Source organism: Drosophila busckii, chromosome 2L, assembly GCF_011750605.1.
Source record: "Drosophila busckii strain San Diego stock center, stock number 13000-0081.31 chromosome 2L, ASM1175060v1, whole genome shotgun sequence".
Lineage (NCBI taxonomy): Eukaryota > Metazoa > Arthropoda > Insecta > Diptera > Drosophilidae > Drosophila > Drosophila busckii.
The window spans coordinates 11,724,478-11,743,221 of NC_046604.1; the positions used below are offsets into that span (position 1 = coordinate 11,724,478).

An 18,744-nucleotide genomic window follows, 5' to 3' on the forward strand; every position below is an offset into this window, starting at 1 on the left:
ATTAAGCTGTCTTCCAGCCAATATATATATATATATATATATACATTGCAAAAAGGAAGACAATCGAGTTAAAACTTTAAGATCGCTCCCAATCATAAGCGCTTGGACACAAAGCCAATGCACGCGGGCGTAAAAACTTTGGTTTTCTTCTCCTTTTTTTTTTCGTCCTGCGCTGTGACTTTGTTGAGTGCAAAAAGTTTGCCGTAAGCTGCCAGCGCCATAGCCAGAAGTGTTTTTTGGGTTAAGCGCAAAGTTTCTGGGGCGTTCAAAACGCTTTTTGACGGTCATTTTAATAAATTGAAAAGTGGCAAATGCGAAAGCGAAAACGAAAACACACACACACACACACAAACAAATAAATGGCAAATCGATAGGGGGTCGCTTTCGTTGTTGTTTTAGTCGCAGGCTCATAAAATCTGTTTACAGGCTTATAAATAAGCAATGCCCCATGCCTTTGACTTGAGCTGTTAACGATTTGTTTTGCTTATAAACAGAATGTGGCAACTGTATTAAGTAGAAGAAGAAATTCTAGGGAAAGTTGTGCTCAGTCGAATTTGCAAGAGCCAGTAGAAGAAGAGTGGCATTAAATTAATTAGAATTCAAAGAATAAATTTTGCTTCAATTCAAAATAAAATTTCAAATTTAATTCAACGCAATGAATTAACCAAGCAACCAAATATTTTTTTGTTATAATTGCAATTCAGTTGAGAAAAAGAATAATTTAGGAATTTTGTAGATTTAAGTTGATTGAAATTCCAAAATAATTAAAATCTTTCATATATATTAATAAAAAAAATTAAACAAAAATGTAAGAAAATTAAATAAAGCCGTAAATCTAATCTGCGTCATTTCCGCATAAAATCGAAGCTACGTAACAAGTTTTGCGTCACTAGCTCTGCTAGTTTTAGAAATCTTGGCGCTTATACAGACAGACAGACAGACAACAAAAAGAAACTTATACAATGCTATTTGTATATTAACTCAGCTCTACATCCAAATTAAGAATAAGCAACTTTTCTTTTTTTTTTTTTTTTAATTGCCCCTTTATAGCCTTTTTGGCTAGTCCTAAGTCTAGCTTTATCAATGTACAAATATTTAACAATTAACAATTAACAATAGACTATATATCACAATTAACAATCACAATTTGTATTCAATTTAAATCCGACATCAAGGGGAGCGAGTCATCAAGTCTCTTGGCTGGCGTCTTTTCAGCCTACTCGCCAGGGAAGCAACTTTCTCATTTGTCTAACATAAAAGCCCACTGTGCATTTTTCAGTACTGGGTCTAAAAACTTGCACTTTCTGCTTTAGAAAACTTTGCTATATAGCCATATCTTATGCGTGTCAAGTCGTCAGTGGCGGGGGAACAAGTTTGGGGCGTAACATTTTTATTGAGTTTGTGTTTGTAATTTAAATTGTTTGCTCGCTCAACTTGTTGACAGCAGCAGCAAATGCGTGCGGGGGGCAGTTTGTAATATTTATGGTGAAGAGCCATTGGCATTTAATCTACACACAGCTGAGTTTCAATCAAACGCATCAATGTGCATTGTATGTTAGCTAACAAATTGTACGCCTGATTGGCCACCAAGGCATAATCGTTGCTACTACACAGGGCTATGTGTGTGTGTGTGTGTGTAAAAAGCAATATAAGCGCAATGCTGATATGTACATTAAATCACAACAAGTGGCTGTCATTGATGTGCTCTTTACAATTTTTCATACAATGACAACATTATTGTTTGGCTATGCGGGCGTATACGCAATATTTGTGTGTTGCTGTAAGCGAAACGCTGTAAAAACGTATTGAATTTAAAGCAAAAGCATAGCGAGCTGAGCATATAAATTACGAATGCCTAGGCGTATACGCAATATTTGCGATAACGTAACGAATTTAATGCAGTAGCTGTGCCATGCACTTTAAATTAGTTGAGCATATAAATGAATTTATGCTTAGCTTATTACACTAGATACTTATCCGCATGTTAAACTAATTGTTCAATATTATCTTACGGCTTGGCAAACAAGCAAAGCCTTAATCCTCACACACACACATTGTGTGCTTTGTTTGTGTGTGTGTGTGTGTGTGTGTGTGTGTGGTCTGGGGTAACAGCATAATTCATTTTGTCACTTGTATCTGCTCGTTATTAAATTGTTTTGTGCGCCAACTCTTAACCTTGTTGCCTGCCTGCTGTTGCTGCTGCTGCTGCTGCCTGCTGCTGCTGGCGTTTGCATGCAACTCTTTTGCTACCCACAGACTCTTGGAAATTTATGCAAATTATAATACGCAAATGTACAATAAACAAGAAATGTGCACAAAAGCAACGACTGCCAGACAATGACAACATTAACTCGGCTCGCACTCGCTCTCGAGCTCAACTGTGGTCTGGCATGCGAGTCTGCGTGTCCTTGTGTCCTTATAGCTTAATTGCCAGCATGCCTGCATATTCGACTCTCTCTATGTGTGTGTGTGTGCGCAACATATGCAAAGGCAGCTTGAACTTCAAGCAATGTCGACTCATGTGGCATAATTGCAACAGTTGCATTCGAGCTATGACAATCTCTCTTTGTAGTTCACACACAGGCAATATAGACAATAGTCAAGTGTTCTGACTATATTATGAACTTACTTAATGCAAAAATTTATACGCCATCGAACGCATAAACTAAATTTGTTGCATTTTTTTGCTTGCATTTAAATTCAATGTTAATTGTCTTTAAATAAAAAATTATTATTGCTGCTCCACAGCAGTCAAATTGAATTCTCTTGGCTTTTTATATGCATTATGCAATTTATCATAAAAATAACAAAAAAATATATTGCTAGCCTCTCAATTAGCTGCATAAAGTTGAAGTTTCAGTTTCAATTTATGCCTTTTCATATTACACACAGCAGCATAAAAAAAGAACTTGGCAAAAACAGTAAAAATAAATGCTAAATTATTCAGTATCGCTGAAATGGCTGCAGAGTGCCAACTGTTTGGCTAGCAGCCAATGGCCCAAGGATTATTGAATCATAACGTATACGAGACTACAAAGCCTGATTGACTTGTTGCAAACGTAAAGCAAAAATGAAAAGCAGCCGCAATCAAGTTGCATAAAAATTAAATAATCAAAAGTGAATATCGCAGGTAAGCTGTTTATAAAGTTAAAGCTGCAGCACAAGTGTAAAATTCTCAGTGCAGTTACACAGCAAACAAACTACACACACACACACACACACATGCTTACCTTTGAGTGTGCAGATTTATGCTCAATAAGTAACTCACATCACGTTCAGCAAATGCTTACAAAAATTGTTACAACAAATTTTACACAATGCAAATCTTTTATTGACAGCACGTTTCACATTGTAGCCAGGTGTGTGTGTGTGTTTGTGCCCCAACATGTTGCAAGTTAAACGAGTAAACGAGCGCTTAGTATTGCATTAAAAATGTTTTGTGTTAAGTTCTGCATTACCTGCAGTTTAAGCAGGAAAATTGATTTCCATTTAATTGCAACCAGTATAATAAAAAAATATGTGTTTATAGCTTTGCGTTGAATTGTGGTTACTCCTGATTGAATGGCAATAGAAATTGCACACAGCAGCAGCAGCAGCAGCATGTGGTATTTTATTGATTGATTGATGGCACAGCGACGTGCAGCGCTGCAGGAATGGCAATCAAAGTTATATTCAATGCAATTTCATTATAATGAGTTTTCGTTTGAAAACGCAACGAAACCTCAAATAATTTCTAGCTAAGAATTAATAAGTGTTGCAAACAATAAAATAAATATACAAAATTAAATAAGCAACTGGCATAATAATGATACCAAGCTATGAATTAAATATTAAAAACAAACAGCTAATATTATTAGTTAATAGTATTTTTTATGATTTTTAATTCTAAAAAAAATTACAAATTTTATTTTTCTTATGCTTACTCATCTATTGGTGTTTTCTAAGTGAATAAAAAATCAGATAAATTGTTGTTTTGGTTTAATTTTGAGCAGTTATATATGAAATATAATTTAAAAATTAATTATTACATACAAGGCATAAAAATAAATATTATTGTTATTATTGTTTAAAGTTAAAAGTTGATATCATAAGTAAAAATGTTACACTAAAGCAGAATAATATATTTAATTTGAATTAAATTAATTTTTAAAGATTTTTGTGTTGACTAATATTTACTTTTTGGATTGAAAAAATAAATATTATAATATTTATTGCTTAAAAATTTTTAAAAGAATAGCGTTCTAAAATTTTGTAATAAATTAAACACAAAAAATATTTTTCCTAACACAAATTTATATTTAATTATAAATGCAATTAATCAAAACTGTTTGAATTTCATGCAATTACAATTATCTATTGAATTTTTTAAAATCTCATGCATTTACTTTCATTTACTTTGCGCGTTAAATTGATATTTAAGCTATGGCCACATATGTATTTTATCTGCAATATTTATTGCGTTGAACTTTTTATGGCTTAATGCACTAACTAACGCCGCGCATGTCAAGAGCATTAGCAATAAACAAAACATGTATGTGTGGCAATAAAAAAGAATATTCCTTTTTATTTATATTGCCATTAAGCAAATATTTGCGTTTGCCATTTTTTTTTTAGCAAGCGCAAGCAAAACTGACAATAGTTCAAATTTCGAATATTGTCGATTCAACATAAACTATAAATATTTGCATGCATGCATACAATTTGCAGGCAGTGTGGCGAAAAATTTAATTTGTTGTATTGCGAGCAAAAATTTTGATTACATTTGCGGCTTGGCAATCAATTGACGTATTGAAAGAAACGAAAGTTTCGATAGAAAATCTAAATATTCAATCACATTGTTGTGCGTGTGTGTGTGTGTGTGTGTGTGTGTGTGTGTGTGTGTGCTGCTTGTCAATTAGCTTTTAATTTGAGAGCACTCTCGGCCATGAACATTGGGAATACAATTTGCACTAGCAATTCACACGGAATGGCAAAGCTTTGGCTTTTGGCTCAGCTGTTTGGCCTGAAGCGCACGTTGCACAAACACGCAGCTTAGCAACAGCCAAACACACACACACACGCACACACATATATGCATGCGGGACATCGTTATAATTAGTGTGGATGCATTTTCGGGGCTGCGTGCCTTGCAGTCAAATACGTGTCCATTATTGCCAGATTGAGAGTCTTAATCAAAATTTCGCCTATGCCAGTGGCCAACACATTGAGCTAATGAAAATGCCTAACATCATCATGCCAGTGGTTCAATTAGTGTTGCTGCTGCTGCTGCTGCTGCTGCTATGAAAAACAAAAAGAGAGAAATATGCAAAGCAGCTGCACGAAATTGTTGAGACTGCATTAAATTAAGCAAATGATTTGCGTTTTAAGCTACAAAATTTGAAACAAGCTTTGGCTATTCGCTTTTGTTTTGTGCTTCGTTCTTTTTTTTTTACCATTGCGGTAGTCGTCACCCGCTGGGCATTTTGTTTGCTTTATTAAGTGTTGGCGCCTTGACGGCAACGCGAACCCGCCGCCGCCTTTAGACCAAACTTTTATGCATGCCAATGATATTATCCCTTCGCTTTTTTTTATGGCCGTTTCGTAGTGCAACTTCAACTTGCCACAAGTACAAAAAAGCGAAACACTTTGCTGCGGCTTCACTGTTAACACGCTAATTATATGTAAATAGATCTAAGAGCAGTAAAACTCAAGCTGCGGTAGCGCAATTTATTGTTAACAAAGTTGACAGCAACTTAGAGCTTTGTTAACAATGCATTTATAACTATGCCAGCAATGCATGGTATGAAATAATTGAGTACAAAAAATATAATCTAAAACACTTATAGTAACGCATTAATTTTGAATTGTTACAAATCGTTTCAAATTGATTCATTTGTTCGTCTTTAAATTAAAAATAATCTAATAAGCAATGACTTCAAACAGCTATGAATGCAGCTTATTCTTTTAACTAGTATAACACATATGTTTATTATTATTATTAAACATTAATATATGTATGTATATTATAAAATTGAACTGTTATTCAACTTGAACTTAGTTCTTTTCTCAATTCCATTCTAGGCAGCATTCATATTCGTTTCATAACTATGTCAAAAGAATTTGTTTATAAAACAAATGGAAGAGAAAGTGTTTTTTTAAACTCTTATGCATACAAAACTGTAAAAAACTCTTGTATCGCATGTGTTTTCGCTAAGTTACAGCTACTCAGAGCTTAAAATTAACAACAAAAGCAAATTGGCTGCCATAACTTTGTAAAAAATCAAACAATTATTGAATGCATTGCTGCATTGTGCTGCTATTAATGAAAATAACACTTTGTGGGAACTTTCCCGATAAGCTATTTAGCAGTTAAATGCTTTGTTAACTAATTAATACTCTGAATGCAATTTTAACTCGAAGCGCTGAAATGTAGGCAACACTTTGTTATTAGCTACACATTTTGAACATTTTATCAAATGGCAGTGCAATTTGCTAACGACCATTTACGCAAATTCCTTTGCATTTAAGTCATTAGCATAAAAATAAAGCGAAAAGTAAACGAAACAAAAAAATGTTGATTACGTTTTCTAGTGCGTGCCTTACAAATTTGACAAAAAATTAAGCAAGCAGCCAGCACAGCAATGACAAAATGTAAGCGGAAGGTAACTCTGCGATGAGCAAAGAGCATAGAGAGTGTGTAAAAGGGGGTGATGGTGTTGGGCCAATACACATGAGCTTGGCTGCCGTACAGAACGCATAAACATTCTTGCTTAAGTGAGTTTGTACATAAATTTTGGCAACTTGAATTGCATAATGCGTTAGCAAAGAGCCGCCGCCGCCGCTGCCGCTGCCGCCCGAGCTGCCAACTTGTTTCAGTGTAAGCAAAAAATATGTATATTTGAAGTTTTGTTTGCGTTTTCGGTTTCGTTTTCGGTTTCATTTTGCCGTTTGCATTTATTATTTTATTTATGTGTGACCGAAAGGCAAAAGTTTTGCTGCAACGCGCAAGGCATAAGAATAAAATTACAGCTAATAATAAATAGTTAAAATGCACTCGTTAAATGTTTAAAGCTTTAATTTCAATGCTAGTTCAGCCACTCAATCTTTATTAAATGTACGCTCTGGCGAAAAATGCAAAACAGCTTATGGCAACCGTCAACAGTCAACGAAGTAATAATAATTAATTGAGTGCTTGAGTAGTCACTGTGCTCAAGTGTGAATAGTGCAGCAATTGCCAACATCATAGTAACTTTCATATTATGCAAGCCGTCCCCGCTGGGAGTCGAAGCTAGCGCCAACTGTCAAACTTTCAACTTGCTGCTGCTGCTGCAGACTACGACTGCTGCTTAGCTAAGAGAGCGAGCGAACTAAGAGAGCGCAATGCTCTTAACAGCACTGACCTACATTAAGTAGAAATTTATTTATGCCGGCTGCCAAATTGGTTGCTCCTCACCCCACACACGCTACAAACTTCAATGACTATGATGGATATTTGGTTGAGCAGTTGTTCACTTGCTGATTTGATTTTGTTTTTGTTTGGACATTGGCTCTAATAATAATGGCGTGTAATTTGCATAAATAATGCTTGATTTTTAGCATTGATGGCGTTCGCTTTGTAAGCACATGAGTGTGCGTATGCAAATGATTGCATATGTTGGTAGTTGTAGTTTGACTTTGCTTAGTTAGCGTGGTCAGCCAGTTAAATCAATAAATTGTGTGCAATCAATGAAAGCAGCAGCATAAATAGTGCAGCAGCAAAATAAAAATTAAATGCACTGCGTATACTTAATAAAAATATATGTAATTGCGCTTACTTGGCACAAAATAATTTTATTATTATTTTAAATGCTTGATTTAGCTTTAGCTTACAAGCAGCCAGCGCTATGTTAATTAACAGTGTGTTAACATAGCCTCGCTCTTAAGCCAATTGCTGCGCTCTTGCTTAGCACAAACGCAACTTCGTTTAATCGGCAACTTCGTTGTTGACTTCACACACGAAGCGCTTCGTTTCGCACACTCGTGCGCCAAACGAAGCGCAACGACTCGGCTGCGAAAGCAACTGGCGCTATATTTTTTTTTTTTTGGTGTAATCAGTGCGTGCTGCTAAGTAAATTAGTTTAGTATGATTTTAGTGCGCAACGTTGACGGACGCGTCACGGCGGCGTAAAATTTGAATTTGTAGCAAACGTTAGAACGACGTGGCCGAACGATGCGCGTTCGTGTTTTGAGTTAATGTGTTTGACAGTGTTGAAGTGTTAAGCGTAACGGTAACTGTAACAGCACTTGGATTCAATTTCATGTGTCTGTGTGTGTGTGTGTGCGTGTGAGCATTTAAAATTAACAACAAACTATGCCAACGTAAGCAGCAAAACTTTTGTCTGTCAACTTGAATTTTTTGCACTTCAAACGCAAATTGTGCGACCAGCAGCCAAAACTCAAGACTCCTTTTGACTGCTGCCTTTGGTTTCCTGCCCCGCGTTGTAGACTACGCTGTTTACTTTAGCAACTGCAAGTACTGCTGATTGCATTTCGCTCTCTCTGTCGCTGTCGCTGGCTCTGCGCTTATTCTTTTGGTTTTTGTGCAAGTTCATTCGAGCGCAGCTCATTATAGTCTGCTGGTTCAAAAACAATATAACCCATGGCCTATATATATATACATAGCTTTGCTTTAAATGTCAAAACACTAAGCGTGCAAAACTTCAGTTAGAGTCAGAGCTACATAAAATTTGTTCAAATCTTTTAAAAAATAATGCAAAAAATGGAGCCTGGAGCTATATTGAATATCATTATTGTTGGCGTACACGCTACGGGCAAGTCCGCGTTTGTGCAGCGCCATCTGACGGGCGAATTTAAAGAAAAGTATACGCCCAGTCAAGCAAGTGAAATGCACAATTTTAAGCTGCACACCACACGCGGTCCCTTGCGATTTTTCTTCTGGGAATCTCAGGCAGTTAAGGAGAGGGACTATTTGCCCATTGCTGCTGCTATAATAATGATCGATGGCAGTTGCGGACGCTCCTCGACGCCCGTGTCCAATTATCAAAACGATATTTGGTACTACTTTGGCAACATACCCATTGCCATATGCTCGAACAAGTTGGATCTGGGCAGTACTGGTGGCAAGGCGTGGAGCATTTCAGACTTGGTTGAGCATTTCGATATATCGGTGAAATCATTTGTCAACTGCGAGAAGCCGCTGCTTTGGTTAGCCTCAAAAATCTTTGAGGATGCGCAGCTGCAGTTGGTGCCAGAGCTGGCGGCATATCCACCAGCCAAGACGCTGCTGTCCACTCAGGATCGTTTGCTGCTGGCATTCTATGAGCAGTCCCAGCCATTTGTGCTGCCACGCGATGATGAATGGGATGCAAAATCAAAAAACTAATAAACTCTAAGCATTGCTTATAGTAAATTGAGTTTTACTTTCATATTTTCATAGCAAACAAAGACTTGCAGTTGGTCATACAACCAACAAGTATCTTGTGGCTTTCAATAAGCAAAATATAAAATATGGCTGCACATGTACGCATAAAATTGCCCACAGCTCTTGCGCTCTCTATAGCAGCTGCACACACATTTTATGCACTTTGTGTGGCATTCACTGCTGCTGCTGCTGCTGCTGCTGTTGCTGCAGCTGCCCGCTAATTAGGCAATATGCACTCGATTGTGCTATAATCATAAAAACCACAAAATGTCTGACATGCAGTGTTGGCTGCATAGTTTGTTTGGCAATATTAAAAGCCATGGCTGACATAGCATTTTGCTTTAGTTGCTTTTAAAAGCGCGTGCACGCTTTAAGTGTGAGCAGAAATTAAATGGCATAGCTAATCGAATGGCTATATTTATATTTATATGTAATAGCCACCAGGCAAAGCTAACAAAGTTGCAAGCGCAGCATTTGAAAATATTTTATATTTTTTTGTAGCAATAAATTTGTGTCTAATTGCTGCGCCTGCTACGATTTGGTTTACAACACTTATTTAGATCTACGCAGAGTTGCAAAATAATGTAATCGACTGAGTTGTAATGCTTTAGCTTATTATTATTATAATTTTTTTTTATTTATTATAATAATTTTTATGTTTGAATAGAAGTTCAATTTATTTTTAATCTTATGCTAGTCTCAGGTCGAGTTCTTGGGCATTAATTAATCTTATGTGAAATCTTTATTTTCAAAAGAAAGATTTAATTATGTACTAATAACTAAGTATAGTGGGAAAAAATTTAAATCGCAAGAAAAAAGTTTTCAAAAAATTTGCACATTTTAAGATAAAAATTAGAAAAAGAGCAAAGAAAATAATAAAAGGGCAAAAGAGTTGGGAAAGGAAATAAATGCATTTATTCTTGCTTATAAAACTGCATTTAACTTACGCTCGAATTGCTGCTTACTTACATTTAATTAATTTATTTCTGCTGCCAATTGAGCAGCACTTTATTAATTTTGTTTTTGCTTTTAACCTTACCACATGTGTGTGGTATAGAAAGTAAAATCTTTGCTGGTTTATCACGTAGCTTTAGTTAAAGTCAAAAAACTTGAAGTTTGTTGTAGCTTTGGGGCAAACCAACAGGAAGCGGATGCAGGCAAAAGCAAACACGTGTTGGCAAAATCTTCTGCTGCAACAATGTAAACACTCGCCACACACACACACACACACAGTAGCCACTAGCTGTGCCCATTCTGCTCCCCCCACTGCGCCACCACCTTTGCATATGTAAGCGTGCTTGTAAGCTGGCCAATTTTTTATGTATTTATGCATTTCTGTCCTCGCCTGCAGCTCGGCTTGCACTCTTGGCAGACGCCGCGTATACGTATTATACTGGTTTGTTGAGGAAATGCAGCAGTGCTACCCCAAAAAACACAAGAAGAAAAAAGAAAACTGAGTGCTATGTGTACAGCAAGTAGCAACGCCCACGGCCACGCCCAACGCCTTTGTAGGTTAATCAAATGCAAGGCGGAAAAAAAATTGCAATACGCGCTCTGGGCATCAAGCTGACAAGGCTGTGGGGCTGCAGTGGGGGGGTGAGCGGCTAGTTAGTGTGCGCGGGTGTCAGAGCGCATTGGCGTTGGCGTTGGCGTTGGCGTTGGCGTCGCTGCCTGTGTGCGTGTTATATTAAAAAATTTTCCAGCTGAGAAAAGACCAAGAGAATCAACTGCAACAGCAACAGCAACAACTGAAGCAACAATAACAACAACAACAATAGTAAGAAACAACAGCAGCATGCATAAGGCAGCTGACAGACTGACATGGACATGAACGGACAGTGAGCTGATGCCTTTTACGCCAAAATGCATTGCAAAATGGGAAATCCAGTTTCAGTTACCCAAAAGTCCGTAGCTTTATTAACTGGAACACCCCTCAAAATAAAAAAATAAATGCACAAAAATTTATAAACAAGCCAAACAGTGTGCAACGTATTTTGTTGCGCTGCAAGTTTTAAATTATTTATAACAGCCTATCAAAGGGGCTAAAGCCATTTTGTTACTTTTACTTTTTAAGTATTTGTATGGCGAATATACAATTTATGATATTCTGGTATGCCAGAGTAGGCTTTGGAGTATATAGACTGAAGCTGCTTAATCAAAGTTGTAGCTTTTTATTTGATTATTGTTAGAAATATTTAAAGTTGCTGCCGTTCATAAAATTTTAATTAACATTAACTCAAAGCTGTTTTTGCAATTCGATTTGATATGCTGCAGCAAGCCATTTAATTTTATTTTTTAAACAATTAATTTACTAGCAGATGACACTTGCTAACTTGCTAAGTATCATTCATTAATTGCTGCTTACCCAACACACGTCTGGCAATTAATTATTTGCTACTGCCTTAACTTGAACTATGAAGATTCAGTGCTTTAACTTTTATTTTAAACAAATTATTGCTAATGAAGTGAAGTAAAGCTGAAGAATAAATAATATCCAAGGTTATTATTACTATTGCATTTCTAAGAAATTCAAAGAATTTGTACACAATTTTCTTATAATCTAAATAAATTGTCTACAAAGTAGTGCAAATTTTAATAAATGCTATCAATTGTTTATTTAATTAGCAACAACAAAATATTCTATACACAAGCTTAAGCATTAATTACTCCCTTAAAATGTAAAATGCTTAATTTAATCAAAGCAGCCAACTCGTGTTGCATTTGATTAGCTCATGCCTTAATTGTTGCTTAAATTGGCGCCACTTGGCCAGCAATGTTTTGTAAAACACAAAATGTTTGCAACAATTTTTGGGCAAAGAATTTAGTTTTGACAGCAACTTCCGTTAACTGTCGACTGTGCTACAGTTTTTTGCTTTTATTTTTTTGCTGTGTTGGCAACAATTCAAGCAAAACAAAATAGTTACATTGCATTGCCAGACAATGTTTATGGCCAACAGCTATTTGGCTTAATTTGCGACGCTTTATGCATATTATGAGCGACAGCCAGAGCGAATGCCAGAGCCGAAAACTGAAAACTGAAACTCAAACCCAAACCCAAACCCAAACCCACCCACCTGCCAGCAGGTGACATAAAACGAGCCCTTTATGGCAAGAGGCACTGCCGCTGCCTTCGCTGCAGCTGCTGACACGCAATCAAGCAGCGCTAAGAATGTTTATGGCGGCAGTTGGCATGCGGCATGTGGCAGCGGCTTGCGGCATACAAAGAGACGAACAAAACATCGCGTGAGGCACTCACTGAGGGGGGGGTGGGAAGTGGGGAGCTCAGACAATCATTTGTTATTTCATTTGTGCCGAAATAAGCAAGGAATGCAGTCATTGGGACAGGATTAGCGGCATCGCCTGCTGTCAATGGCAGTCGGACGAGCATTTTGAACTCGCCCGCGCGCTGTTGCCGCATTTCATTGTTTGTCACATTTGCCGATTGACAGTCGCCGATAAAAGTGAACAGCCCAGCCAAAAAGCAAAACAAAACGAGAAACAGAAACGCAGCGAAAACAAAGACAACGCCAAGCAATAACAACAATCGTAATGAAAATGTTAATGATGCACAAACCCAAAAAGGTGTCAACGCTTAGACCCCAAACGACGAAAAAAAATTTGTTGACTTAAGACTTCTGCGTATCCGTATCCGTATCCGCAGCCGTATCCCGTGGACGTGTCCGTGGCGCGACTGCTTCGAGTAGATTTTATTTCAAGCTATTTATCATTATGACATTGTTTGGCTTTGCCGCCTGATTTGCCTAGGGAGCTGGAGCTGCCAGCTGTGCCACTTGTGTCTCTAAGCTGTTAATCAAAGCTAACGTCAACTACCAAGCAGGCAGCCAAGCAGGCTAAATGCAACGTGGGCAGGCGCTAAGTAAACTGAGCGAGTCAAGGCAGACTGGTTAGCATACATTGTAAAGAAGCAAGCAAAATGCTCTTAACTATTAGTTTATGCCATTAAAAAATATATAAAAAATATTGCAATTTATTAATTTATTTATTACTATTTATATAAATTTTTTATAAAATTGAATTTGACCAAAAACTTTACACATTTATATAAAATTCTTTGTCTAAAATGCAGACCTCAATTTCATATTGAATAAAAATATTTTAAAAATAATTTATATTTATAAAATTGTCATTAATATATATTTTTGAAGTTCTTATTAATTTGAACATGATGACGCTTTGCTTATAAACAAGAGCATTTATATAAAATACTTTAACTAAAATACGGACATTAAATTAAATTTGATAAATAATCTATTTTACTTGTTTTTATTTTATATTTTGTTACAAACATTTTTAAAATAAATTTATATAAATAAAAAAGCGAATTTTCTTGCTCAGTTAATTATTTTGAATATATGTTTAATTTAATAATTTTACTTGATTGATATTTGCTTTCATAATTTATTTTTTCTTATATCCTATTGAAGTATTATTTTATTATTAGTATTACTTTAGTATAATTTGAAAAATATAATAAGGTAAAGTTGCCACTAATTTAAGCAAACTAATTTAAGAGCAAAATACACATCTTAATACATTTGAGTTTTATAATTTTACAAAAAAAAAAAAGAAGTTATTTTTATGTATTTGCTTTTTATATTCAAACTTAATACCGACAGTTCTAGAAATTTTGCGCATATTTCTTTTGATAGGCAACTGTCAAGCTGCCACGCCCACTAATCACTTTAAGTTGACTCAATTACGCCCATAAATGTCAACGCGTTCGCCCTTATAAAAATATCACAATATTCGTTTGCTATGGCATTGGCCATGGCCATAACACGCCAACTGGTTAAGCCAATTTATTAAATAAAAAACCATTTGTCACATTTTATTCAGCGCTTTCAGCGCTCAACGTTGTTGTTCTGGTGCGTGGCCTGCGCTTATCTTTACGGCAATGCCAGCGGGCAATGAAACGCCCTGCAGTCCGCCAAAAAGCCATAAAGCCGTAAAAGAAACACAACAAACTGACCAAACGAACAACAAGCGAACACAAAAGGTCAGCCTGACATTTTTCTTCATTAATTTCACCTGGTAAACTGATAAAAAAAAAAAGAGACAGACAGAAGGGCGAAAAAATGTCGACAGGCTGATCATAAAAGTAATATGTAATAACTAGATAATAACAATGGGGGGGAGGGGAAAGCTTTGCCTTTTATCAAAGCATTGCGCTTTGTTTTCTCTGATTTGGAATGCCTGAGAGCGCAAAGACAAACCGAAAACCAAAGGCGCACCGCAATTAGTTGATTGCTGTTGCTCTCGCTCGGTCTCAACTCCATCAAAGATTGCCAAGTGCTTTCAATTTCATAGCTGTCCGAGCAAGTTGCTTTCAATGAGTTTCGTTTCGTTTATTTTCGGACGGAAATTAAACTTGTCCAAAAGTTTAAATGCCTTGCATTTCCTTTTTGCTATTGCTGCTGCTGCTGCTGAAATTTCTGCTGCTTGACTTTTGTTCCGCAAGTTTTTCAGAGCGTTGTTGGTAAGCCATAGTTACCCAGTTCTTGGTAACACATTTTATTGTGTGGCTAGAATTTCGCTTGTAGAGCAATTAAAGGCAACATCCGTTGCCAGGGCAGACAAGTATTTAAGCCAAAAAAGCGACAAGTGTATGCATGTCAAGCTACTCATACGCCCCGTAGGGCGTTGCACACACCAACTCTTAACTTTAATCGTAGTAATCGTAGTTGGGCAAGTCAAGGTTGTCAGCAATTAGCTAACGGCATATTTAATAAGCAGTTAACCCATTACCAGCCACAAATTAAGCCACAAACATTGACAACTATTAATGCATAAAATTAAACTGCGTATTATTTATGGCCATGAGCTCGCTCGCTCGCTCTCTCTCTCGCTCTCTCTCGCATAAATAATGCAAAAATAAAATGTTATATTTTTTTAATAATGTCATGATGAAAGCACGCAGACAGTCAGACCGACAGACAGCAAATATAAATGTATAATAATCATAATGAATGTGTATAAAGTGCAGCAAAGAATTACAAACATGCCATACATTTTTTATATTTACAGTCAAGCACGTTCCGAGCAACGACAACTTGAATGAACGCATAGTTACAGTTGGAGTCACAGTCACAGTTGTAGTTACAGTTATCATTGCGCTTGCTGTCATTGCAGCGCCTGCAGTTATGCAATGGATTCCATTCAGCCCCACAGTCGACAAAGGGCTGCAACTAAATTTTTAACTAACGTCACACACAATCGCAAGTAAATTCGCGCGCTTAAGCATAAACATCGAGTCGAGCGCTTAACACGCATATATAAAATCGCCGCTGCACGCATAAACAAATAAAATAAAATATACAGCATACAACAAAAAGCAGCAAAGATGAGAATTAAAATATTTCCGCTGACAGCGGATGCAACGTTGGCGCAACGGCGACACCGAAGCGCTTTCAAACTGCAGCGGAAACATAAAATGCCGGAAATATGCTCATGGCTAATTGTTGCCGCCGCCGCTGCAGCAGCCTCAACCATTTGGCTAACCCTAGCCCGTACGCTGGTCGTCACCGCCACCGCCGCCGCCCAGGAGGACGACCAGGACAGTCAAATGCATCAGCATCATCTCGATTTGATGCATCAGCATGAGCAAACTGATTTCATAATTGGCGAATCCGAGGAACACGATCATATCGCACATCATTTGGGTGAGTTCACAGGAAGCCTTTGCCCACAGCAATTGCATATCAAATGTTGTGCAAAATAATTGCAAATTCTAGGAATAGAAAGGAGCTTAGGCTAGCTTAAAGCAGTGCAGATGAGTTCCATTGAAATTAAAACGAAGAGCTTAACTAGAAAACGAATTGAAGTTTATTTAATTGAATTTAGTTTATTTAAACGAAATTTAAATTAATAAAAATATATAAAATTATATAAGCCATGCTCTCAAATTATTAAGCTTACTTAGTTGTATTAACAGCATATGCTAAAAAGCTTAGTGCATTTGAATTAATCTTATAATAATTTACTTACATTTACGTTTATAGTTGATTGTTTGTGTTTAAAGTTGCGTGTTCAGCAATAATTTAATGCTACAATTTATAAGAATTTCAAAATTATTATAAACCGAGCTTAGAAAATGACAACTTGGCGAAAAATCAATGCTAACAAGTGGATAAAACACACGAATGCACTCACAAACACATGCACACAAAACAGCTAACGCGTCACAGCTCGTTTTAGCTGTAGCGTCAGCAGCGACGCCGTCGCCAGCGTCGTTTGTATGAGCGCCGCCCAAAGCTCCAAAGTTATTAAGCCGAACATTCTAAAATTTTCGGCAGCGAACATTCTAAAGATTTTCGGGCATTCAGTCAAACCATACCAAGGGCGTTTTTGTGATTTATTTCAGATTTTTAAATATTTTTTTATTGCTTAATATTGTGTTTTTTTCGATTTCGAAATAAAAAATAAAAATAAAAGCGTTCAAGTTTGGATATAGGAGCACCTATATATCTCTTTCTATACTTTTTCTATAATATATAGATTAAAGATTATGAATGGATTATCCATAGCTAAAATAATAACAGAGTTTGAGCTTCAGATTAGTTGCTAATGTTCAATGCTTATTTTTTAAAAATGCAAAACTTTGCTGCTCCAATTATTGCTACTCTATTCTCAATTTTATGCAATTGACAAGCGCATGGCGCAAATGGTTGCGCTCTATTTGCAGTTGAGTTTGATTTTGTTTAGAGCACAAGGTCAACTTGGCGCTGTTGCCAAAATGCCAGCAAACTTTTTAGTATCTCACCCACACACACACACACACCGAAAGAACCAAAGCTGTATGTCACTTGAGTTGGAATTATGTGTGACTAGCAAAAAACGAAGAGTTAGAAAGCCACGGCAAACAGTTTGGCTCATTGCACAGACGAACACACACACACACAAGGGAGGAGTAAGAGAGCGACTGTTGGGCAGTTGGCTGTAGCACGTGCTTGGTTAGCTTGAGTGGCTGTTTAAGTTGGCCCAAAGGCTTAAGTCGTTCCCAGCATAATTAAAGCGTACACGTGGCGTATGCGCAACATTGAGCATACGAATGCAGCAGCAGCAGCAGTCTGACAGTCACTTGTCGCAGCCCCAAATGTGACCACACGCACACACACACACAGAGGGAGAAACAAGAGGCCGCCACAAGCTAGACCCAGTGCTTGTGGCCACTTAAATTTTCTTTGTGTCAAAGCTTTCTATGTGTGTGTGTGTGTGAGCAACAAGTGGACAGCAGTTGACATTGCTCAACAATGTTGAAACTGCTCAAAAATCCATACACTTGCTTGCTTGTGTGTGTGTGTGTGTGGGTCACTTGACTTGTACAATATAAAAAAAGGAAACAAAAGAAAAAACAAACAGTGATTGACACTTCTGATTGATGGCGCTTAGTCTGAAGTCTCTGAGCCGATTTGGGCTTATGCTGCGACATGTTGAGCAAGTTTGTTGTTTTTTTGTTGCTCACACACACACATTGAATTTTGAATTTTAAGCAAACCAGTTGTTGCTTGCTCACATTTGATATTTGCTATTTTATATTTTAATAACATTTCTTGGCAACTTTTTGGGCTGCCGCTTAACTTTTTCGTTTCAGAATCATGTAGTTTGGCAACTTTACCACTAATATAAAAATTAAGCTTTTGTTGTTGTTACGTGTGCATTGTGCTCGCGTCAAATTAAATTGCATTCGACTGCAACCATTGCTGGCCACGCCCCCATTTCAACGCACATCAAATTCCCAATGCAGTTAGCTCGTTTCCAAGGCGCCCCCCGTTGAGAGTTTGCCGATTTTACTCCCAACACGTTGCAGCAATTGTTTGACAATTTTTCAACAATTTCCCCAGCTGGTTGAGCAAAAATTGTTGCTGCCCCTCCCTCTCTCTCTCTCTCTCTCTCTTGCTTTGCTTTGCCAGCTCAGTAAATGTGCAGCTGTGTGTGTGTGTGAGAATTTTTCACACGCTTTTGCATTGCAGCTGAAAGTATGCAACACTTTTTTGCGCTTTGGCTTTTGTTTAGTTTGTCGCCGGGGCGTATGCGCAACGGGCTGGCAACAAAAAATGGCAATCACAGCCGCAGTAGCTCTTTGTGTTCGTGTGTGTGTGTGTGTGTGTGTGTGTTGTTATTGTCGCTTTTGCTGTAATTTGTATTTTATTTTTTACACTTTTATTCGGGGCCGCTGCTGTTGTTTTTACAGCTTTTGTTTTTTGCTTGTGTTTGGCTCTTGTTGCTGTTGGCTCTTGGCAAATGTTTGTTTCACGTTAGCTGCTGCGTTTGTTCTTATCTCGTTTGAAGTTTGCTCTTTGTAGTTTGATTTCGCACAAATTTAA

The 18,744-nt window shown here is 37.1% G+C and overlaps 2 protein-coding genes across 8 annotated transcripts in view; both read left to right on the forward strand.

The window, feature by feature from the left end:
- Positions 1–8,117: 8,117 nt before the first annotated feature.
- LOC108594271 (lachesin) overlaps positions 8,118–18,744 on the forward strand; it is a 34,323-nt gene continuing 23,696 nt past the window's right edge. For 3 of the 7 annotated variants that reach the window (XM_017979403.2, XM_017979406.2, XM_033294583.1), the window contains exons 1-2: positions 8,118–8,337; positions 15,446–16,080. In XM_017979403.2, coding sequence (XP_017834892.1) covers positions 15,762–16,080 — 319 coding nt within the window. In that variant the 5' untranslated portion in view covers positions 8,118–8,337; positions 15,446–15,761. Of the gene's footprint in view, positions 8,338–10,781; positions 10,797–11,160; positions 11,178–11,884; positions 11,900–15,445; positions 16,081–18,744 lie in introns of those variants that run through there. The other 4 variants (XM_017979404.2, XM_033294574.1, XM_017979405.2 and 1 more) reach the window with 4 other exon arrangements.
- LOC108594272 (GTP-binding nuclear protein Ran-like) lies at positions 8,738–9,361 on the forward strand. Its single transcript, XM_017979407.2, has one exon. The coding sequence runs from the start codon at positions 8,738–8,740 to the stop codon at positions 9,359–9,361; it is 624 nt and encodes a 207-aa protein (XP_017834896.2).

What these genes read in the sequence shown, in the direction of transcription:
- LOC108594272 (XM_017979407.2), top strand. Translation starts at nt 8,738, where the DNA reads ATGGAGCCTGGAGCTATATTGAATATCATTATTGTTGGCGTACACGCT.